The following is a 25,098-nucleotide window of genomic DNA, read 5'->3' on the forward strand; positions in this document are numbered from 1 at the left end:
TAGGGTTTGGTGGGACATTTGGGCAACCAATTGATCAAGCTGGTTGCCCTAGAATCTTATCAAAATGAAATTGAGTGAGTTTAAGCTTCCTATCTAGAAGATGTGTATGCCATAGATAGGGCGCGTACGTGTCATATTCCCAACGTATACACCTTTTGTAACCCTTGGCCAAATTAGGTAAAAAATGAGCTTTTGGGTTTGGTTTTTGGTTCATAGTCGGGCTTGTGCTTGGACTGTACTGGGCCACTTTTAGGGTTAGTATCCTTATTGGACTCCACACACGATACTAATCATTTTGGCAATGATTGAATTTCTTGTCATTAGGACTGGGGAGCTCGGGTATAGGTCAGAACGAAATGGGTTGTATACATCACTAATATATGATTATTTTTTTCTCATTTTGAGATATATATATATATATATTATGAGTTGAAATGATTTTGTACAAAATTGAACCGCTTTTTTTTTTGAAAACCCACCCCTCGGGGTAAATATTTTTAAATCAAATGTAAGTCATAGTTGTACACACAAGAAACGTCTAAAGGAACATCCTCCATATAAACTTGATAAGGCAGAGACTCTCTAGTTCATCTAGCTAGTATATGAGCAACTCAATTACCCATTCTCTTAGCATGACAGAAACGACTTTCAAGAAAATAAGAGGATACAGACTTGATGTCGTGGAGGATGTAGCCCTAGTTGGAGGAGGACATATTATCTTTAAAAATAGCCCTAATGACCATTTCTAAATCACCTTCACCAATCACCTTCTTAAAACTCAATTCCCTTGCAAACCAAATAGCTTGTCAATCTGTCAACACTTCCACCATCTCTACCGAGGTAGGCGGTGGAATTAAATGTGATAAAACAACCATAACTAATCCATTTTCATTATAGATTTTCTCTCCCAAACCAACAATATTTTCATCTTCAAAGATAGCTCCATCAAAGTTGACCTTGTATGAGATTGAACTATTTGAGGAATAATAACCTTTGTTCCAAGTGGAAGCACCAATTCAATAATTAAGAACAATCTAAATTCCTATAAATAAAATAAAAAGAACAATCCGAATTTTTTACCATTAAGGTAAAAAAAATAATTAAAAAAAAAAGAGAGAAAAAGAAGAAGAAGTAGAGAAAGACTAATATGGAATTTGAACTATTTGAGGAATGATAACCTTTATTCCAAGTGAAAGTGCCAATTCAATAATTAAGAACAATCCAAAATGTTAACACTCAGGAGGGAAAAACAGAAGTAGAGAAAGACCAATATGAAAATTGATAAGGTGGATGTAATTGGAAAAATTGTTGGATCAATAATTTCTATGGTAAATTAAATCTCCAATAATATTTCTTATATATTATGAAGTGAAGAAAATAATGGGTCATAAGCTCAATTTTTGGGTTTTAAAGGAATTAACCCAAGATCCATTGTTTCTTGCTTATATAAAATAATGTCGATGTGCATGGGTTACCCAATAATATTAAGCCATGTGGCCATAAAAACAAATCCTCAACACCTACTTTGCATGATTACTATGCCAAACTTGCGTTGCAATGGTAGTCTCTAGTCTAAAAATTGTTTTCAATTTTTTTATTTTGAAAAAAATTTGATAATTTTTTAGTTCCATTTGACTTTGGGACCTAAAATTTAGCATTTTTATGATTAGATAATGCTAGTGGATATTTAGGAAGTGATTTATTTAATTAAACACTTATTTCTAAGAGCTTTCATTAAAATATAAAACTAAGACTATTTATCCATTACTATTAAATCCTACGTATGATAGTGAACCATTGTCCTTAGCCTAGACCAAATGGGATTATGAAACATCATTAATCATAATAATCCGTTAACAGACCAATCATAACTAATTTACTATAATCACATGTCTACTTCTGATCCTAGGGATGTGTATTAATCGTTAAAAATTGATTCTACTATAATTTTTTTTAATCCAGCGATCAAATTGAAACACATAATATATCATTTTGATTGTTAGCACTTTTATGGAAAAAACAAATTTTTCTTAAATGAGGCATTGTAAATACAGTGATCAAAAATATGATTTTGTCCTCATGTCTTAAAATGATGATTTTGTCTTTAGTAAGATTAAACAAATATTTCAAAATGGTGTGTCTAGTGTCGGCAAATATCAGCTACCACGTCTAAAATTAAGCCGATTTGATACATAATAACTCTTTTCCATTACTTAAATAAACGACCTAATCCAAATAAAAATTTGAGTCAAATTGTATAAGCTATTGACTTCATGGCATGGCCGATGTGCTATAAATACTACCAAGGAAATAAAATTGCATAGATGTCTATGTCCAGGTACTCCTAGAGTAAAAAAAAATTGTGCTCGCTCTTCTCACATTCGTGGTGGACTTTACCATAAATTTAATAAGTGAATCATACTATGAATGTGAAAGAAAAAAGCATTATTTTTCGTACTCCGAATATACCTAAAAATTACTTGGTCATTCCAAGAAGATACTAACAAAAACTGTATAGGATAATGGTAAAGCCGTAAAGGTATAGAAATTATTAGTTATAATCAAAACTAATATCTCCGTACATGTGTGAATGTCATTTACTCTTACATTTGTATTCTGTAAAGGAAGTGTGCATTGCAAATTTGCAACAGGCACCACATTTAAGCAATCATGGAAGTGAAATTATAGGAACATGAAGTTATGATAATGCTACCACTGTCCATTTGACATGTTGCATCAAGTGCATGCCCAATTAATGGTCGGACTTTGTGGTTGAAAGTCAACAACCAAATTGTGTGACTCCATGATCAATGTGAACTTTGAAAAGAATATAAACATAATTCAGAGGAAGATAAAGATTAAGTGGGATGTCAATGTCTCTTTTATGCATTAAAATTTAAGATGCTTATATATGTATTAATTAAGCACTCTTTGAGAGTCTTGGATAACAAATTTAAATCTTTACTATTTGTTTTAGGTTGGAGAACCAAGGCTCCAATGAAACATTACCAAGTATCTGTTTCAATTATTTAAGAGTACAAGCTATTTACTACTTGAAATACAATTGTACCACTGAAATATTGCCAGCCAACTGTTTATCCAGAAGGAAAAAAATATATACAATGTACTAAAATATAAAAATAAAAATGTATCTATATTTGTTCACCATTACATTGGATCCACTGCCATTTATTTCATTTGTTTTTCTTTTGGGCAATACAACCTTGAACTTGAACCGAATTTTAGAATGGCAAAAATGCCCCATCTTGCCCCCACTCTATTCCATCGGTATTTCCACGATGAGAAGTCAGATTTTGCCCTTTCCGTCCCACCTCAAGTATGTACATTATTTTTATTTAGAATATATCTGTACATATCATTTAATATTTTATACCTGTCTTATTTATAATTAAATTTTTTTTTTTTACATATTCTATTATTAGTGTCAAAACACTAAGTTATTAACACTGTCATTATTACATATTTCTCGTTTCTTTAATGTTTATCTCATCAATGTTGGAACTATCTCATTAGGAATAACAAAATACCTCTACCTTACCTCACTCCAACATGCTTGTCCTATGCAAGTTTATTTCATCTAAAGAGAGGATAGGACAGAGGCAAGCCAACAATAATCCAACCCCGTCGCATCCCATTACTGTCCCTTCAACTCCAACCACAATTGCAAGTAGTTAATAACCCTGCTTGAAAAAGAAGCAATTTATAAGAGATTGGATGAAAAGAAAGTAGTTTATCATCTATCCAATCTTAAATTTGGTATGTTTTTCAAAATCAGAATAAGAGTGTAAACTGTAAACAATAAAAAGTTTTATGGAATTGCTAGCAGAGAATTCTCATTATATAATGCATAATGTTGTAAATCAAATGGGTTAAGCAATGAAAGGGCTGTTAACACTAGATTTTTCCTATCCCGAACCTTGGGCTAGCGACACGTGTATCATCTTGTGCCCCAAATGTGCCATGTACATACTCCTTGTTAGCATGGGAAAAGGTGTACAAAAAGGGAGTTGTCACCAATTATCAAGTTTCTAAAATGTTATTAGTCACCTACATCTATTTAATTTTAGATGAAAATAAGATTTTAATCCTTGCATTTTGGGGCTATTGTCATTTTAGTTTTTATCATTAACTCACTAATAAAAATTACTTACATAATTAACAGATTGCATAGTTAGCATACTAATTACTAACATGTCATATGTCTATTAAAATAATAATAAAATATTTTGATTTCTATTTAAAAAAGCCATGTCATCATCATAAAAAAAATCCATGTCAAAAAAATTTAAAAATTATATTTTTTTTTACAGAAAAAAAAATATATATATATATATTAAAAAAATGAATTAAAAAATCAACTTACAATTTTTTTTTTTCTTTTTTTCTTTCAGTTTCTTGACTCACTATTTTGTTTACATAAACTTATAGCAACACGCACATCACGCAGGAGGGCAGGACAATGACTAGTTAATTATATCATAATTATCTTATTATTGAATAAGGAACTTAACCCCTACTTTACATTAGAAAATATATTTATTGACAATGAGTTTAATTTGTCAAGATTTTTATCAAAACTCTCTCTTCTCTCTCACGCTGGAATTATTACGAGAGCCGAAGTGTGATAAATACGATACGTCATGCGATAATTGGATTGGAGAGACTGAATGGAGAGCTCCTAAAGCTGAGTCTGATAGCCCACAAGAAATAAAATGGAGAGCTCATCATAAGAAAATGAAAAGCACTGTCTCCTAGTACTCAGTAGTGAACTAGTGTCCCCACCTCTTTTTTTTACCCAAAATCCTCTAAATTCTCCTACAGAACATGGTTTCACAAAAGGTCATATTCCAAGCACGACTAAATGGGGGAAAAAACAAAGTCAACATTTTGTCAAGGCCCTCCACTGCTAGACTTTAGGTTAATATTGCATTTTTTAAACACATTCATTGAAATAATATTTTGTTCCCGCATTTAATGGGATTATATTGCTTAAAACCTTTTTGATGTCAGGAAATTCAGAAGATGGAAAAGTTAACTTAAAATATATATATATATATATAAAATATATTAGGGGACGAACATGGCTTCCATAATCCTGTTAATTTGAGCATGACCATTGACCATTTAACACCCTTGTAAAATTTAATACAGAAAAGTCACTTCAAACTTCAAAGCCATCTCCTTAGTCAAATATTTCAATGAGAAAGGGATTAGTGAATAGTGAGGCCGGGAAGGGGTGGATTTTCCATTACATGCTTTGTCCATTAATAATTTCACGTGCTCCCACTTATATATTTCCCTATCACTTATATATTTTAAGGAAAAAATAAATAAAATAATGATGATCATATAAAGTCATTGAAGCAGGGCTGATGAGCTCGTTGACAAGGTTATAATGGATCCGTGACTGAATGTCTCTCTATCAAACCACGTTGCCTGGTCAATCTTCACTTGGATCAGGTCAGGAACTAGCAACAATATCTTTCTCTTACTCAGTTCCTGGCACAATTTCCGGAAATCTATAAAACCAGCAAGATTTTCAAGTATTTTAGTCCTCTTCTTTATCGCCCATAATTGGCTGACGTGCCAATTAGTGGCCTAGACATCACCGAGGTCTTTCCAATTGACTTTATGGTAACGGTGGTTTCTTTGATGAGTTCTAGTGTTTTACAACACAAAAAGAGAAGTGTTTTTTTTATTCCCCAAAGCAGTTTATACATGAAAGTAAAACACCTTGAGTACTGCACTATATAAAAGGTATTGTGACCTAAGTTTTGAATATCATTTTAGTCTTCTAGGATCATTTTTGATGGGTCACTAAAACAAAATGTTTCAGTATTGATGTGTATTGTTTCAAGATTGTCATTATATCATAAATGCTACAAATATAGACTTATTATAAAATAAATATAAGAATTAAATAATTCATCACATCTCATTATCAATTATAAAAGGATTATAACGCCAATGGGGGGTTGGCTGAGTTGGTCAGGACTTCGCTTCCCTGCTTGTCAGGCTTGGGTTCGAGTCCTGCCAACGGCCTTCTGTTGGTGGGCATCCTTAGTAAGGGGTGTACTCAGAAATGAGGTGACTCTCACACACGCAAAAATAAGTGAGTATCTCACGGCGCGGCGCTCTGCCCAGGGGTTTAATACAACCATAAACGCTTCCATTTTTTCTTCACCAAAAAAAAAAAAAAAGAGGATTATAACATTAAAGAATAATGAATAGTAACCAAATCCTGTCATATACTAATCTCAGAATTAATCTTTAAAAAAAATTAAAAATAACCCAAAATATATATTTTTTAAAAATAAAATTAAAACTTTACCCAAATTCTATTTCGAGCTGAAATAATCTTTTGCCCTCCAAAATAGGTTAAAAATGCTTATAATGGATCAGAATGGCTTGATATTTGAGTCTTTAGGGAACAAGTGGTAGTTGTGTACTAATTTATGCAATAGTACAATAAATATTGATCAATACGCTCGGTACATAATGGAATTAAATGTGACAAAGACAATTGACGTCCACCAATCTCTAGACAACAGTTGCCCTGTAAAAAATTTGTTTTTGCTACCATCAATTGTTAAGTTTTAGCCTTTTAGCTAGGTTTGTGTTGACAATTTGCATGTGATAAAACATATGTTGCTTGAAGATCACCGCAAAAAAAAAAAAAAAAAAAAAAAAAAAAAAAAAAAAAAAAAAAAAAAAAAAAAAAAAAAAAAAATCATTAAGCGTAAAGTGATCATTAAAAATCCGAATTAGTGAGAATGATCGAGTTCGTTCATAGTGTTTTTTTATTCTTCAAAATAAATAAATAAATAAAAACCTCATTTGTCACCAAATGATTGTTGATATATATATATTTAACTATTTGTTGGACTTTTCTAATATTCTTGTGATTGCATTAATTATCATTGTGAGTGCAAAACTATTATTGAAAATTTGTAAGGTAAATTAAATATATCACCCATGTGGTATATATATCCTTAAAACATGAAAGTTCCATGGAGGTTATTTGTGAGACTTGCATCCCTTTTTTAACTATTTGCATCTGCCGTCGTTTTTATTATTATTTGGTAATAGTAGTAATAAGGTAATAAAATAAAAAATAGAATAGAAAGAAATTAATATTAATGGCTTGAAACATGTATCAATAGCCAATATCCATTAGAGGTAGAAATGAAGACTCCATCAAAACATTTATTTATTTCTATTTCAAGGCACCTTTCTCTCTCTCTCTCTCTCTCTCTCTCTCTCTCTCTTTCTTTTTTTTTATTTTATTTATATAAAAAAATGTGAATAAATAAATGACAAGAAGATATTGGAACATCCATTTGGAAGAACTGATGGAAGCAAGTTCATTTTGGTCATGTCCTTGTAAATGAAATCCTATAATGAAACCTTATGTCTCTTCAAAGTATAAAAATATTTATATTATAAATCTTATTAGAACTGCCCATTACCTTTTATCTCTATTGTGGCTTGCTTTATAAGGTGTTTACCTCCCTTGTGGATTGTTTATGAGGAATTTTTTCTAATTTTAACTGAATTTGATGATATGGCAAGTACCAACCTCTCATATGGAGCCAAAATTAAAGAAAAAGATTGTTCTACCCTCACATTTCCTCTGTCTAACTTTCTCCTTAAATCTTCATTTGGGTTTTTGTATATTTACAATACAAAGCATAAGTTTTATTGGAAAACAATATTTTTCATTAATTCTTCTCCATTGTTATTATTATTATTATTATTATTATTATTATTATCAATGGTGTTGTTGGAACTTGCCATATCATCAAATCAATCAATAACCTTTTGCCTAACATCTTCCCCACCCATATCTGAACTTCCAAATCCAAGATCTTTGGTTCGAGACTTTTAGTTTACCTAATTTAATTAATAACCCTTGAATTGATTTTAGTTAATTGGGTAAATAAAAAAGAAATTAGACAAATAGGTGATCAATCACACTTAATACAAAACCAATTATTGGTGGTGACTCCTAAAAAATAAAATAAGAAAAAGAGATTCACACACACAAATCACTCCATCAAAATAAGAGTCATGTCGTCAAGGATCCAACGTGCGATAAACTAAAGAAAAGCTCTCACACGCTTTTTCTTTTTTGGGCATCAAAAAATAGCAAACTCCTTAAGAGTTATCCTTCAAGATAAAATTTGATGGAGTGATTTTTAAACAATAAAGTGGAAGTAGGAGCTTTGATCCGAGATGATAATAGATTGTTCATTGAAGCATTGAGTTGCAAAGGGAGAGAAATTCGGATTCCAATGAGGTAGAACTAATAGCGGTTGCCCAGGCTATCAATTTTGCAATTGAGACAAGTGTAAACATATGTTACTAACAAGCTTCTATCTAGGAAGACAATTCATGGTTGGAAGCTGTGGCAAAGGCAACAATATTATGAATGAGTACTATGCATGGTTATAAAGATAATTTTATATAATAATATATAATAATATATAATAATAATATATATATATATATTATTATATATATAGTTTCTTATAAAATATTTTAAAAGAAATTTATAGTATACCCGGGACATCAGCTAGTTCCATTAAAGTTAGCAGCATTGCCTCGTAAAGCAAATGAAGTGAGATAAAAAGCAAATCACATAGGAGGAGGTAAGTGTCACAAAATAAATCAGTGAATAACTTCATGTTTTAGAGGAAAACAATATTTTTCACTAATTCTTCTCCATTGTTATTATTATTATTATTAATATTATTATTATTATTATTATTATTATTATTATCAATGGTGTTGTTGGAACTTGCCATATCATCAAATCAATCAATAACCTTTTGCCTAACATCTTCCCCACCCATATCTGAACTTCCAAATCCAAGATCTTTGGTTTGAGACTTTTAGTTTACCTAATTTAATTAATAACCCTTGAATTGATTTTAGTTAATTGGGTAAATAAAAAAGAAATTAGACAAATAGGTGATCAATCACACTTAATACAAAATCAATTATTGGTGGTGACTCCTAAAAAATAAAATAAGAAAAAGAGATTCACACACACAAATCACTCCATCAAAATAAGAGTCATGTCGCCAAGGATCCAATGTGCGATAAACTAAAGAAAAGCTCTCACACGCTTTTTCTTTTTTGGGCATCCAAAAATAGCAAACTCCTTAAGAGTTATCCTTCAAGATAAAATTTGATGGAGTGATTTTTAAACAATAAAGTGGAAGTAAGAGCTTTGATCCGAGATGATAATAGATTGTTCATTGAAGCATTGAGTTGCAAAGGGAGAGAAATTCGGATTCCAATGAGGTAGAACTAATAGCAGTTGCCCAGGCTATCAATTTTGCAATTGAGACAGGTGTAAACATATGTTACTAACAAGCTTCTATCTAGGAAGACAATTCATGGTTGGAAGCTGTGGCAAAGGCAACAATATTATGAATGAGTACTATGCATGGTTATAAAGATAATTATTTATTATATATATAGTTTCTTGTAAAATATTTTAAAAGAAATTTATAGTATACCCGGGACATCAGCTAGTTCCATTAAAGTTAGCAGCATTGCCTCGTAAAGCAAATGAAGTGAGATAAAAAGCAAATCACATAGGAGGAGGTAAGTGTCACAAAATAAATCAGTGAATAACTTCATGTTTTAGAGTAAACCACATGGTGGTATCTAAAATTTCTCATAATTTGTATAGGTTATTTAAGTTGGAAAAAATTTAGTTCCAAACCAATTTGGATTTATTTTCTCCATTCCATTACATGGCTATCTACAAGACTATACATTTGTTTTATTTAAACAAATCATATAACTCATTATAAAGTCATGATAAAAACTACACATAGATAGTCTCTTCAATTGCCACATAATGATTAATGAGTTGGAGAAAGATAACTCTAAGCTAGTTTAGAAACTTTTCCATTTAAATCAAAATTATATTTTCAAGAATCTTGTAACTTAGTGGTATAAATCAGTTTTCTTTCTAAGAAGAACTAAATGTTCAAATCTTCATCTAGTAACAATTATATTATATTACTACTAAACTTAAGTAAACGGTCATGATTGAAACAATAAAAATAAACATATAAGATTTAGGAGGGTACAATACCCACTTAAAAAATAGGTGGGTACCATAGAATGACCCATATATAATATATATAATTAAAATTAAAAGAATGAAATAAATAAAGTTAGGAATACCAATGTATTTGGCACGAATTTGGCACGAATTTGGCATATCAACATACATCCCCACACACACACACACACATATATAATGTAATATAATATAATTCTTCGATAGCCATGTCGGAGGAAACCGACATGGGCCACATGGCTATCAAACAGTTGGAGTTCGGACCCACCAGTAAATACAAAGATTGTAAGCAGCCACCTAAACATGGTCCCCCACGGGAGGACTTTAGAAAGCCTAACCTACATAGCCCAAAAGAGTTATCAGTGGGCTGCACAACTATCCTTACAGTCACTGACTCACTATATATTATGCCTTCATACTTTTTTTTTTTCCTGCATAATTTTAAATACTAAGAAAAATATTATACTATATTAATGTTAAGCTCTGAATTCTGAAGGATTGGTTAAGCAAGGAACCACAAACATATACACAAAAGGGTCAAATATTGTCTGTTGGCCTAATTGGATAAGGTCAAATATTAGCAAGAGTAAGAAAACTTTTGTTTTTATTTCCATTAAATCTTCTTCCTGTCATAATTTCCACAAAGCTTTAGAAAAACAACAACTTTTCTCTTCTTGGCCTAGTTTATCCACAACGATTTCTTAAGTTCAAGATAAGGCAATCATAAATTTCCACAAAGCTTTAGAAAAACAACAACTTTTCTCTTCTTGGCCTAGTTTATCCACAACGATTTCTTAAGTTCAAGATAAGGCAATCATATCAGATATAGAAAAATTCGTTTTGAAGAATGTTCAAAATGTATTAAAAACGTTTTTAGGCCCTAAGCCATGAGGTTGCTTGTGGGCCTGTACTATTTGTAAATCAATTTCATTCCTCTTTATGAATTTGCAGCTTTTACTTGGTAGGCGGAAACAATTAGCAATTTTCCTAATTATAAGATTTTGGACCTAACCCAATAGAGTCAGCCATGGGCTGAGGTCTCTCGACTCGCCTCTGCAAGAAGTGGATTCAAAGGGAAGTCGGTAACTGAGCTCGTAGTATGCAATATCCACAGCTGTTTTGTGGGCTTGTTTTCGCAAACTAGTTATTTTCATTCTCATAAGAATTATTATGCAGAAGTTGGGCCAGAGATTAAACATGAAATAGGGAGCACGTCAATCATTGAAATTGTTTCTTTTTACAACCTCCTCCGTAGCTATTCCCCGGCCATGGACCCATAGTGACGGGGGAAGAAGACAATTACATAGTGCCAATAAAAGAAAAGAAGGTTACACACAGGAGGGTAATTCAATACAGAAAGGGTTCTGTGTCTAAATTTGTGAACAATGAATCTATTTACAAAACTCATTTATATATATACTAGCCTCTGAATACGCGCGCACACGTGTGCTTAGAAACTCTTTTATTTTTTTGAGTAAAATTTAATAATTTGCATCTATTATAATTTAGAAATATATATTCTTATTTTTCAAACAAATAAAAAATATAAACTTTAAAAATAAACAGTAATTATAATTTCTTTTTTAAACGTTAATGGAAAAAAAAATCCTAAATTTTAGGAGAATTCTCTTTTTGAATTCAAAATAAAATTTGTTATTTAACATTTATGACTCTATTTTTAAATAAAGTTACCCTTCATTAATGAAGGTATTTTTAAACCGAATAAAAATTCAGTTAAAATAGAGGAATCCTCTTTTTTATATATATATATATATATATGATTCTTCTATTTACAAAACTTGCTATTGAGATAAGACACATAAGACAACAGCAGACAAATAAGACGGTACTTTCTCCTCCTGCCTAATCCCTAGGAAAAAGGATTATCTCCTATTTAAATCCTCTCGTCTTATCTAATTTGAATATAAACGTAAGACATGTGACAACTAAAAAATTCAATGCTCTAAAAACACCTATGTAAACCACACAAAATTAAATAAATGTCAGGTGTCTTTTATCAGACTAAAAATTGGAGGTAATTTGACGTTTTAAATGAGAGGGGGTCTTATCCCAATCCATTGCAGTGTTGCCTCCTAAGACTACTCCTCCTTTATAAATTTTAATTTTGATAAGTTTAGTGAAACAAAATTTTCATCTTCCTTCCTTCCAAATCCCTTGCCTCCTACAACCTCTCTTTCTTTTTAATTTTTACAAGTCTATATCCCAAGAATTGAATAGAAAATCTTAACACAATATGAATTTTTTTCTCTATTTTATTATAATAAGAATGTATATGGAATTATCTATTCCACTATTTAATGGAAATATGATTTGACAATGTTCTAGTGAAGCATTTAAATAGAATGTTGTGTAAAATTTTACCTCAAAAACTTGTGTGGCAACATTAGAAGAAGTTAACAAAAAGTCAAAGACATTATATTATATATATTTTGTTTGCAAACTACACTCCTAATGGCGGCATTTTATTGAACGAACTAAACACACGTGACAAGCTTATGTAACACTCAACTGAAAATGTGGACAGATGAGATGCTAAGACAAACAAAATGTAACTTTAGAAAATAAAATCTAAATTCTGAGACTTTAAGGTGTAAAATTCAAAAACCTCCAAACTTTAGAAGTTTAAATTCTAAATGTTTCTATTAGAAATACCAAAGTGCCAACAAGTTAAACTATAAGACTCTTGCTAAGTACCATAAGTTTAGGGAATCAAATAAAATTCACAGGTGTTAGCCATTGCATTTTATTACCATCGGAAGAAGGATTTGAATCCTAATTTTCTTAATAAATGAGAGCATGTTAGGCACTTATTTAAAAAGCCATTAACAACCTAACTATTAATAAATATATTGGTAAAATATCCTCTATATAAAAACCCCTCCCCAAGGAGGAGAGCAGAGTCTCTACCCCAGTACTAAGAAACCCCTGCTAAACAAATTTTCCACCAAGATTGTAGCCAGTTCTACCCAAAGAGAAGGTTAGTTGAAAAAAACTCACAAATCGAAAATTAAGAATAGTAAATTTCATTCTGTATGAACAGTGAGATTGCTAATTGACATGCCAGAAACTACACACGCCCCTCGGCCATGGTTGAGCATATGTACTTCTTACAAAAACATGCACATCTCAAATTTTTCATGTCAATGAAATAGACTCTTACCATTTATTTGTAGAATTGCCCCCCATAGTTCACAAAGTGAACTTCATGCTGTAACTGATCAAATTCAAGCAAAATGATATTCAAATACTAAAAATGGAATAGCAAAAAAAAAACCCAAAAATTTGGCCAAAAAAAAAAAAAAACTTCCCTCCATTAACTACTAACTTCTCTTTATCTTCCTCTCAACAAGGCCTTCTCGGCAGTGTCCACCTCTTCCAAAATCCTTGCCTTCCGCTTTGCCGGAATAGGTGCTGTTGGGCCAAAACTAATATAATGCCCCGAAACAGCATTGAGAGCTGAATATATGTCCCGGAATGAAGCCCTGCCAAGCAAAGATTTCTCCCTCCTATACTTAGCCACCCAATAATTGGAAGTCTCTCTTAGCTCAGCCACTGCAGAAGCCACATTAGGGTCAGTCTTGTCCATGTTAATGGTGTTTCTGACCCTGTTGATTACTTCTTCTGACTATACTAACTTCTCTTTATCTTCCTCTCAACAAGGCCTTCTCGGCAGTGTCCACCTCTTCCAAAATCCTTGCCTTCCGCTTTGCCGGAATAGGTGCTGTTGGGCCAAAACTAATATAATGCCCCGAAACAGCATTGAGAGCTGAATATATGTCCCGGAATGAAGCCCTGCCAAGCAAAGATTTCTCCCTCCTATACTTAGCCACCCAATAATTGGAAGTCTCTCTTAGCTCAGCCACTGCAGAAGCCACATTAGGGTCAGTCTTGTCCATGTTAATGGTGTTTCTGACCCTGTTGATTACTTCTTCTGACTCTTTTACGTACTCTTCGTCCGAAGCAGCTAGTGCTGCTGGAGTCATTGGAAAGAGCCATGCAGGAGAGAGGATGGTGGTGGCTAGTGACAAGAATTCACGGCGGCGAGGTTGAAAGGAGGCGGCGGCAGTGATTGTGGTGGGGGTGGAAGAGCTGCTGGTGATGGTGGTGGTGAATTTGGGTTTGAGGGGAGAGAGTGATGTTGGTTTGGAGGTTGGAGTTAATAGGGTTGGTGATGCCATGGTTTCTGGCTGTGTGGTGAAAGAGAAATGGAGGAAGAGGGTGATAGGTGCTTTTAGTTAGGGAGGGGAACTGGGTTTCTGCCACGTAGGCTTATCACCTTATCTTAGTTTGTTTGGTTATGGATGAGAAAAATAGTAAAGACCCAATGAGATTGATTTGAGATGTTCGTGTTAGATACAGATCAGCTGCAAGCTAGTGTCGTTGAGGTTCGAGATCTATATTTACTTTACTCAAAAACTCAAAACCTTGGCCATAGTAAATAGGCAAAAGGAGTTAAGGCCATAGTAACTGTCCCAGTTTTTGAAAAGTAAGAGTTAAGGCCCATGAGGAGGAGGCTTCTATAGATGGGTAGAAATTTTAAGTTAAAAAGAATTTTTATTTTTTATATGGGGGAGGAATTTGATTCAAGATCTCTAAGGTAAATGATGGATGTTAAATTGGTGGGTTGAGATCGTAAATGGAAGAGTTTAGAAAGGACCCGAAAAAAATCTATACAAATTTTGGGCCTAAAATGCGATTCATTGGGTCTTTTAAGGTTATGAAAATGTGTCATGTCCCTCAAGTCTTTGACCACAAACATTCCAATCCAATTCTGTGGAGAGGCATGCGTATTCATGGGCCAGTGAAAGAAGTGGACTTGGTTGAACAATTGAACCTCTTTAGGTAAAGGATTAAGGAATGCCTAAAATGGTACGACACTGGTCGAATGCGTCAAAAGTCTTGAGTCTTTCAAGGGATTTTCCCGTAATCGATACAATTTTTCAACCACCAGGAACTGCCATTCAACCCCCAGGAACTGCCAATAATTAGCACCCCCACCCCCTTCCTTTTTTTTCTTTTTTTTCTTTTTTTTTTTTTGGGAATGGGCCAATAACCCAACTGTTTAAAATGATAATTAAGACATAAAATAGTACAATTTTTGTCATAACTCGTCACTTAGCAAATTGTGAGTAATAGATATGTGTTTTCACATGAACCTACCATAACACTTCTACCACTCATAACTCGCTACGTAAAGAATTTGAACAAAAATTATGTTATTTTATGTGTCTCTAATCTCTAGTATTGCTCGTTGGTTTAATGACATTACTCTTTCTTTCTTTTTTGGTTGACGAAGACATTGCCCTCTTGATGGAAACGACGGGCGTCTCCAATTCTGATTTGGGAGTGGGAGGATTGTCCTCGTTTGAAGTCCAACGACAAAATAAATAAATAAATAAAGAATAAGAAGATATTGTGGCTTGGTGATAGTAGCTGAACTAAAAAATGAAAATAAGGCCATGAATATTTCAATCTTTGTTTTTGTCTTGATGTTGAAACAAACTAACAAACACTTCTTAACGTAATTTTAAGTAGGAATGAGATTGGGAACAAAACTTATGTTGGATGGGACTTTGGGGTAGCACATGAATTTTTTCTCTTTTTTATTTTGAAAGAGGTGGGTAGTGGAAGATGGGGAGCGTTACAGATACAGACATAAAAGTTAAAACACTATTAAAAAAAAAAATGTCATTACTATTAAATTTTCATTTGAATTTCATTGTATGACTTTTTTGAACATGTGTCATGTATATGAAACATTAGACTCAAGTCTTAGTCCTAGGATTGGAGGAACAGCCTGTTTTGATCTCCCAGATTCTTCATTTTGTAGCATATGGCTATTTCACCTTTCAACCCTTAGGGACATTTTTTCCCAAGATTTCCATTCCAACCTCAGTTTCAGTTCTGTTTATATAAATATTGAAAATAATAATAATAATAATAATAATAATAATAATAATAATAATACAAACCCCACCAAAGTGTCAATCTCTTTATTTTAGATATTGGATGATAAAGCCTAAAGGTGTACAGTCTTCGTAAAGAAGCTAAGGGTAAAATATGTCACCATTTTTAATGATTGTTATTTTGTACTCATTCTTTAAAAATATAATTGTTCATATCTTTTTGACTAGAAAAACAGGAAAAGGCAGCCAATTTGTAGGTTTATTGATTCTTTAGCTACCTCAAAGATGAGTAATATAAGTCAAAAACTTTGTGGGTTTATTTTGAGATGTCCAAGTTTGAACTCCTTGTACTCCATTATAACTATCAAATTATAAAATTAATTTTTAAAAAAATGAGTAATATAAGAAATAATTTATTCATAATTCAAGCTTTCTTTCAACCTGATTAGAAACTCCTGTATTAAATTTAAGGACTGCCTACTGAGTTAAAAGAAGACTAGTTTCAATGAATACGTAGCAAAACAAAAAAACAAGAGTTTAATACTACTTGAGCAGCCAAACCAATAAAAGGCATTAAAGCCAATAGCCTTGTAGTCTCCCGAATATTAAAACTAAATAAATAAATAAAAGGCATTAAAAATAGAGGAAACAGCTATGGAGGAGTATGAATTAATATTAATGTTAAATAAATGAAAGGCATTAAAAATAAAGGTGACAGCTATGGAGGAGTATGAATTAATATTAATGTTAACAATTACAGCTTAAGTTGACATTGATAATGTATTTATCACTCACCTAAAAGAAATGATTCTTATCCCAATTTCATAAGGCAATGATCAATAATTGAGCACAAATAATCATTTCTCAAGCTGAAATGAAGATGATGGTTACAAAAAAATAAAAATGAAGATGATAAATTCAATTGAGAAGAGCTCAAGTTTAAATTGTGGCTTATTCCCCAAGAGAGAGAGAGAGGACCAGTGCAGCCCATCAAGTTATCAACGGAGAAAACTACAAAACAAAGTACAAAAAAAAAAAGGGGGGGCCTACATTTTAGACTATTTGTTGTAAAGATAGAGAGCATTTGTAAAGCAATGAGAAAAGGTTGCGGAAAAGATAATGTTTGTGTCCCAATCAATCCCCCAAACGAAACAACAAGGAAAGAGAAGATTAGAAGAAGGATATTAGTTTTTGATTGGTGTAGCTGGATATCTAGTGTAAAAGTAGTCTTATAAATCTAAGCGGCATGAAGAAAGGTAGAGGATATCCGTGTCTCTGTCCACTTTTCTTCTTGTTGAAACTTCAAAGAGAGTAAGATAATGTTTCAAAATGTTTAATAAGTATGGCAGAGTGGTTTGGAATTTCAAACTTATTAATAGTAATAAATTTTAAAAGTATTATTTTTAGATATCATTTGTGGAAAATGTGATACTTTTTGAAAATTTTTAATATGAAATTGTATTTTAACATTACAATTTTAAGCAAATTTGGTATGTGCTAACTTGGCAAGGATTCGAACAAGTATAGCTTAAAATCACAGCTTGAGATAAAATCATGGTTTCAACTCATGTGGGTTGAATCTAAGTTTTCACTTTAGGAAAAAAATCATAAATTGTTTGAAGAAATCTTCTTCAACCATTATGCGGTAATAAAATGACAATACAAGTGTACTTTAATACCCCTTTAAGTAATTTGAACAGTCATATGGACTATTATATAAGTAAAGTAATTTATAAGTACGTGCTAATCATCTCATCGCCTTGTATTTGAAGATCTTTGCCCCAAATCGATTTACAAGAAAATTATTCACAAAAAAAGTTAATATCATATCCGTACCGATCATATGGCCCATATCTATGGTATGTATTATAATGATACTCACCTAAAACGAACTAGATAAAATACTGGAGTGTGCTGGCAATATCAGAGATTTTTCAGATATTTTAGCCGGTATTGATGCTTTGGCAAATACAATAAAAAATAATTAATAAATACTAAAAATTTAAAATACATATATATACACACACATGCATGCACGCACACACTAAAATATATTATTTAAGCTAATATATTGTGTTAACATACGTAAACTAATATTTGAGATTATAAAATATTTAGATTTTGATTTATATGTTTGTAAATATATAAATAAATAAATACATGGAGACAAAAACATGTATATAAATAACGATACACTAATATTGAATAATATTGAAATATATCATTTTCCTAACCAAACCGAAATAAAATCCGGTATAATATTAACTCCCTTAGTCCTTCACTTTGGCTGATTTGGGTAATTGGATGTGATGAGCCAATAAAGGACTTCACCAAATGCAAGTTGTAGGACTTAGGGTTAAGGGTTATCGTTATTCTAGGTTTGGTTTGCATCATGTTCATCGTGATAATTGTCATGGTCACTTAGAGCATTTTCATCCGATTTTATGCAAAATAAATAATATTTTTCATCAAAAAGGGCAAAATTAGTCTTGCATCTCATTATGCATCATTGTACAAATTTATACACATTGCTACAATATTAGCTATTTTAAATAACGATTGTAGCCCCTCTCTCTCTCTCTCTCTCTCTCTCTCTCTCTCTCTCTCTCTCTCTCTCTCTCTCTCTCTCTCTCTCTCTCTCCTTTAAAGACCTTTTTTCTCGTCTCTTGCACTCCTATTTAGATTTGTAATGGCAGCATCACGACATTGGGTTACGACAATGATTGTCAATCTAGCCATGGGTGGTTATGGTGATCGTTGATCTAGCCTTGTGTGGGTCATTGGCCATGTGGTGGTCGTTAGTGTTGTTGCAATTGTTGGTGTTGTCTTTAATGTGTTGTTGTGGTTGTTTCATCTATTGTTGTTGTGTGTTGTTTGGTGGTTGTGGGCTTTTGTAGGCGTTGGGGTGGGTTGTTACCAAGGAAGTCAATACCGTACCGGAGGCCGTACCGGTTTGACCACCGGTACGATATATTTCGGATACCGGTCAATACCGGTGTACCGTTTCGGGTTTACCGCTATTTTATATATTTAATATATGTATATACCCACACATACACACACATTCACACAAAATCTCTATTTATCATTAAAACATTACCTCAACAAGCACATTCTTACCATAAAACACTACTTCAATTAAGAACAAATTATCCATAGTTTTAAATTTTAGCATCAACTACAAAAAGAAAAAAACAAAATATAAAAAGAAATAATACAAAGAAAACATAGTTTAGCATCAACATAGTTTTAATTGTTCATTGAATGCAAAGAAAACAAATAATACAAATAATTAACACTAACTACATAGGATCATCTACTCCCATCCTTCAAAAGGATCTACATCAGGACCATAATATATATGAGTATTAGCATCTGTCAACACAACATCATTGTCACCATCATCCTCATCAAGAACAACAACATCATCATCATCATCATTATCTTCCAAAGTCATTGTTGCTAATGGTTCTTCAATGCTAGCCCAATTCACATCTTCCTCAGTTAGCAACAAAAATTCAGATTCCTCAGCTACCCAATCCTCCATTAAATCAATATTATCAAGGCTTATAGGATCCAAGTAATCCTTTGTCCTTCTAATGTTCCTACCAAAATCAATATCATACATTGGTGACATTTTCTAATCATTCAAAATAAAAATTGAAAATAGTTAAAAACATACCTTTCTCGTAACAATAGATTATAACGAACATATACCAAGTCATTCAAACGTTTATGCTCAAGCCTATTTCTCCTCTTGGAATGGACAAACTCAAATGTGCTCCAAGCTCTTTCACAACCAGTTGCACTTCAACACTGACTTAGCACTCGAATTGCAAACTTTTGTAACTCTGGAGTATCATTTCCAAATTGCTCCCACCAAGCAACTTCCAAAAAAAAAGAAAGTATTAATTTAGTACAAAGCAAATAACAAACTTTCAAATGAAATATATATATATGTATGTATAGATGCATATAGTATACCTGGACTTAGTTTTTCACGTTGGCGAATTGCCATAGGCATTCCAAAGTCACCTAAAAACTTTTTGTATGCTTCAATTTGAGAACTAAGAATGTCTTGCTCATCAGGATCAGAAACCAACCTTGTAATGGTACTAAGTAGGCCTTTTGTAACTTCTTTTTGCTTCTTGAATGAAGGCCTAAAGAAGATTCCAGGATTGAGATAACAACCTGCTGCATGTAATGGACTATGGAGTTGTTTATCCCATCTAGCATCTATGACACTAGTAAATGGTATATATGCAGAAATTTTATTCTTCAACCTTGCTTTTATATTCTCCTTTGCTTTATCCATTGCTTCATACAAGTATCCCATTGATGGTTTTTCATCCCCATCTACAAGACGTAGTACTCTAACCAAAGGCTCACTAATCTTTACTATTTGTTGACATTGTAACCAAAAGTCTTTATCTTCCAAAACAATTGCAGCCACCTCCTTTCCTATGACATCTCTAGCATGTTGAGATTCAACCAATTGATCACAAGTAAACATTTGCCTAAGTTCTTTCTTGAACTTAGTCAAGCATTGAAGACTTAAAAACTCAGTTGCAAACCTTGTGATGGCTGGACGAATCAAATCCCTACCATTAGTGAACTCACTTCTCATCAAAGATAAAATCTTGCCATGGTTGTATATGAATTTGGTAATCTTTTTAGCCTTCTGAATGGTTTCATCAATGATAGGAAAATATCTTTTATCTGAAAAATTTTCCAACATCAAATCAATGCAATGGGCTGCACAAGGAGACCAATAGAATGACCCATATTTCTGCATTAGCTTCTTTCCTGCAGATTTGTAAGAAGAATCATTATCTGTAATGAACTGCACAATGTGCTCAGCCCCAACTTCTTGAACAACTTTATCAAACAACTTAAACAATGTATCTACATCCTTTGTTAGGCCTGACATATCAAAATATAGCCAAAGAAAGTCAAAGCTCCAACAAATTTTGCAGCACAAAATTAAGACAAAATTTACCTGAGATTGAATGGCCGAGAGAGTGAGACCCGTGAGAGTGAGAAACAGAGTAGCCGAGAGAGTGAGAGACAGTGAGAGTCAAACACAGAGCAGCTGAAAGAGAGAGTGGCCGAGAGAGTGAAAGACAGAGTGACCGAGAGAGTGAGAGCAGAGCAGCTGAAACTGAAAGTCTGAAGCAGTGAAGCTTGGAAGAGAGAGTGAGAGAGAAAGAAAGAAGAACTGAAAGAGGGCTGTGCGGGTAGTGTTAGGACTTAGGGTTAGAAACTCAGAATTAGGATCAAATGAAATTACAATCTTGCCCTTGAAAGTGTCAAAAAAAAAAAAAAAAAGAACGTTTTCTCTGTTTCGGCCCGGTATTCATTTATCGGCCGGAACACCCGAAATTCGCCGGTACGCCCGGTACAAGGCCGGTACGTCCGGTATTAAACCCGGTACGAAATAAGGGGGCTAATTGTACCGGATGACCGGCCGGTACGGTATTTACCGGCCGTACCAGCCGGTACGGTACGAGATCCTCTCCACTGGTTGTTACTAGGTTCAAATTATGTTTGGTTTTGGTGACAAGTGGCAAGGACGATGACATGTTTGGCCATGAGGTGGTGTAGTGGTATTTTGGATTCAATTATTGTTGTTGGTGTGGGTAGAAAATATATTATTTTAATGGGATGTATTTTAAAATAAAGAATATGATGTAGAATGTGTTGTAAAAGTAATTATGTAAAATAGATAAAGTGTGCTGATTTTTTTTTTTTTTGGTGCATATTCAAATGGGAATGCTCTTAAGCTATTGTTGCCAAATATCGCAGGCATTTGAAGATTGGACTTTCATGGGGCCTTGCCCACCACTACAATAATAATCATATTCAAATGAAAGCTTTGGCTGATACTTAAGCTTGATATCTATCTTATCTCAGCTATTGTTTTACTTTTGAAAAATGTTAAAGATATTACAAATTTTTTACAAACTAATATGAAAGTAAATGTGATTAGTGAATGTCAACAATATAATAAATAAATGCTAGAATCACCTTTTTGTGATTGGTGCCACATAGTTTTGTAGTAAAATGTGTAGTATTTCTAACATTACTCTTTACTTTTCTTTTTTCTTTTTCTTTTTTAATGCATAATGTATTTTTGTATCTATAATTAACATCAATGTTCCTACAAGCTTGATTAAACATGTTAGTGCCCACCTTGTAGTAAAAGATTTTTTTTTTCTTCTTTTTTTACATTACCGTCTTAGCATAATTGTTGGTTTAACACTTGATTTCATCATTGTGTGAAATTTTTAGTCGAATAAACAATTTTGCGTCAAGGTGAAATTGTTGATTGAATTGAGATTTTAAAACTTTCCTTGTTGGAATCTTTTATAAGTTAACACTGGCTAGAGTCAATTTAAGATTTGTAGAAATAGTCATATATTTACAAATAGTTTTAAGGGTTAATTGCATTTTACCCACCTATGGACCTATAATTTGTTTATTTTAGAAGTGCTTACCTGTGGTTTAAAAAGTGTCTTCTTAACCACTTGACATCACCTGCATTAGACTTCCATAAACCCATCTCATCACTTCACCATTAAAAAAAAACAAAAACAAAAAAAAAAAAAAAACAAAATTAGAGCAGTCAACATAAAAAAGTTACGGTCTTTTAAAAGTTAAGAACAAACTCAATTTCTTTGCTTAGTAGATTGTGCTTTAGGTGGAACTTCAAAGACTGTTTATGAGATTCCACATAAAAATTAACATCTCCATGTTCATCATCTTCTTCATTTAATACCACTTGCCTACTTGAAGCTCTACAACTGATACTCTCAAAAATGAAATGACATTTGAAGCTTAGGTGATTAGGCAATTAGACACCAGCAAAGGTAGAGCCATTAAAATTGTGGATTCCAACAACTGCTTCAACTACGCCAAGGAAGATCAAAATGAGAGCCAAACTAAGAGCAACCTTAACAACCATGGTGAGAAGCTCTTCTTGTTTAGTTGCAAATAACATCCTACAACAAACTCAATCTAGAAGATTCAAAAATAAAAACAATATAATGTGTGCTTAAATAAGATATTTGGATAAAAAATTATAGTTGGATAAAATTTTATTAGTTAACTTATATTAAGTTAAGTCAACTCTACTTTCTAATTTTTTTTTTTTTTTTTAAAGTTAAGTATAACTACTTAAAATTGTACAAAGCACGGTTTTTAACTAGTGTATCTAATTGAAGACAACCTAAAATACAAATAAAATGCATATAAAATAGTTCAACTACATAGAAAGAATTTTAAAGAAATGGTCATAACACAAACAAATACCCTAATCCCTATTCAGCTTGAAACAAAGGTATAATTGCAAAATATGAGAAATATATGACAGTGTAAGTATGTAACGATTGAATTATAAAAATAAATTAAAAAAAGAATAGCATTGACCCAAAAAAAAAACACCATGTTTAATATAAACCTAATACAAAATATATTTTATATACTCACAAACAACGACAGCGACTTAGCCAAGAATTTTGGGATTGGTCATAGATCCCCGATAAACTATTAGCATCAACCATACTAAAACACAAATAAAATACATATACAACATTTCAACTATAGGGAAAGAATTTTAAAGAAATGGTTAACATAAACAAATATCCTAATCTCTTTTCAATTTGAAACAAAACTTGGCTCTCCAAAAGACGATATCCAAACTTTTCAAATCATTAGCTTCTTGTGCATTAAATTCTTTACAAATTTTTTTTAACTCTTCCATATCTGCAAGGAACAAACATACAATCCAGTCCTAAGGTATTTATAGTATAAAAGGTATTCGTTGAAAATTTGCATTAAAAAGTATTTCTGGTAATTCATTGCTATGTTGCCAAAGAGTTGGGAACTATATTCCTAAGTATATTTGGGTTTCAATTAGTTATGCCTAAAGGTTTTTTTTTTAATAGTTCAATTGTTATAATTAATGGAGAGGTGATCCAAACTCTTATTCTTCCTATGAAAGAGACCAAACAATGCCACTAATTACATAAGCACCCAATAGTTTTTGAACCCACGACTATACTTTTCATCTCACTCTTACGACTATACTTTTGCTCTTATGCATTTTTAGAGTAGGTATTTTGTTTTTCATGCTCATTTGAAAATATGATAATCAGCCACTCTTTCATAAACACTTAATCTTAAAAATAATGAAAAATACATCAACATAATTTTTGTAATCGAGAATTACAACTTTTTTCAATCTAAGGTTCAAAATTTGCTCTATTATTGGAGTATTATCTATATCTCCACTAGAGACAAAACTAATAGTAGCATGATTGAATTCATTTTGCAAAGACCAAGTTTTAGCATTTTCAGGATTAGAGATGCATCAAATAAGATAAAAATAAGTAGCAGTAAACTTGAACAACAAAACAAATATTAAACAACCAAAGGTATGCACAAAGAATTCCTTCGACTTTGCTACTTTTGTTTGTAGCCATTTTAAGAACCATATTAACTTTTCAAACTTGCTTGGGACATCCTTAACTTTCTCTTCAAATTTTTGTGATAGTATTGCCAATTCTTGTTAAAGAAAACAAAATTTAAATAAAGTCTGAGTCAAGTAAAAAATTTGAACTAAATAATAAGAGATAAGACATACTTTTTTATGAGCCCAAAAACAAAATATTCTTGTATGTACCCAACATAGGCAATGACATATTATAATATATCATTGTCCCCTATACTATATACATAGAAGAAACCCTAGTAACATAGTTAGATACATGTATTTATTAAGGAAAATTACACTTTACCCCAAAACTGTACTCCTTTTTATAATTACCCTCATAAACTATGAGGATACACACTTTACCTCCTAAACTATTACCAGCATAACACTTGCCTCCTTAAACTATGAAAGTACATACTTACCCCCACTCCTAAACTAGTACTTGTGTAACACTTTGCACCACATCTCATAGGTAATAGTCTAGGAAAGTAAATGTGCATTTTCATAATTGATGAGGTTAAATGTAAAAAGGGTCATAGTTTAAAAGGGTAAAA

The 25,098-nt window shown here is 32.3% G+C and overlaps 2 protein-coding genes across 2 annotated transcripts; both read right to left on the reverse strand.

Annotated features, from left to right (window-relative positions):
• Positions 1–13,778: 13,778 nt before the first annotated feature.
• On the reverse strand, positions 13,779–14,411 carry LOC111998616 (photosystem II repair protein PSB27-H1, chloroplastic). Its single transcript, XM_065772299.1, has one exon. It carries the CDS (start codon positions 14,320–14,322, stop codon positions 13,786–13,788), a length of 537 nt encoding a protein of 178 aa, XP_065628371.1. The 5' UTR covers positions 14,323–14,411; the 3' UTR covers positions 13,779–13,785.
• Positions 14,412–19,871: 5,460 nt separating this feature from the next.
• On the reverse strand, positions 19,872–20,980 carry LOC111998598 (uncharacterized). The gene is made up of 2 exons (XM_065772323.1): positions 20,066–20,980; positions 19,872–19,937 (listed from the first exon to the last, which is right to left on the reverse strand). The coding sequence occupies exons 1-2, from the start codon at positions 20,978–20,980 to the stop codon at positions 19,872–19,874; spliced, it is 981 nt and encodes a 326-aa protein (XP_065628395.1).
• Between the last annotated feature and the right edge of the window lie 4,118 nt (positions 20,981–25,098).

This window comes from Quercus suber, unplaced genomic scaffold, assembly GCF_002906115.3.
Source record: "Quercus suber isolate HL8 unplaced genomic scaffold, Cork oak 2.0 scaffold_56, whole genome shotgun sequence".
NCBI classification, from domain to species: domain Eukaryota; kingdom Viridiplantae; phylum Streptophyta; class Magnoliopsida; order Fagales; family Fagaceae; genus Quercus; species Quercus suber.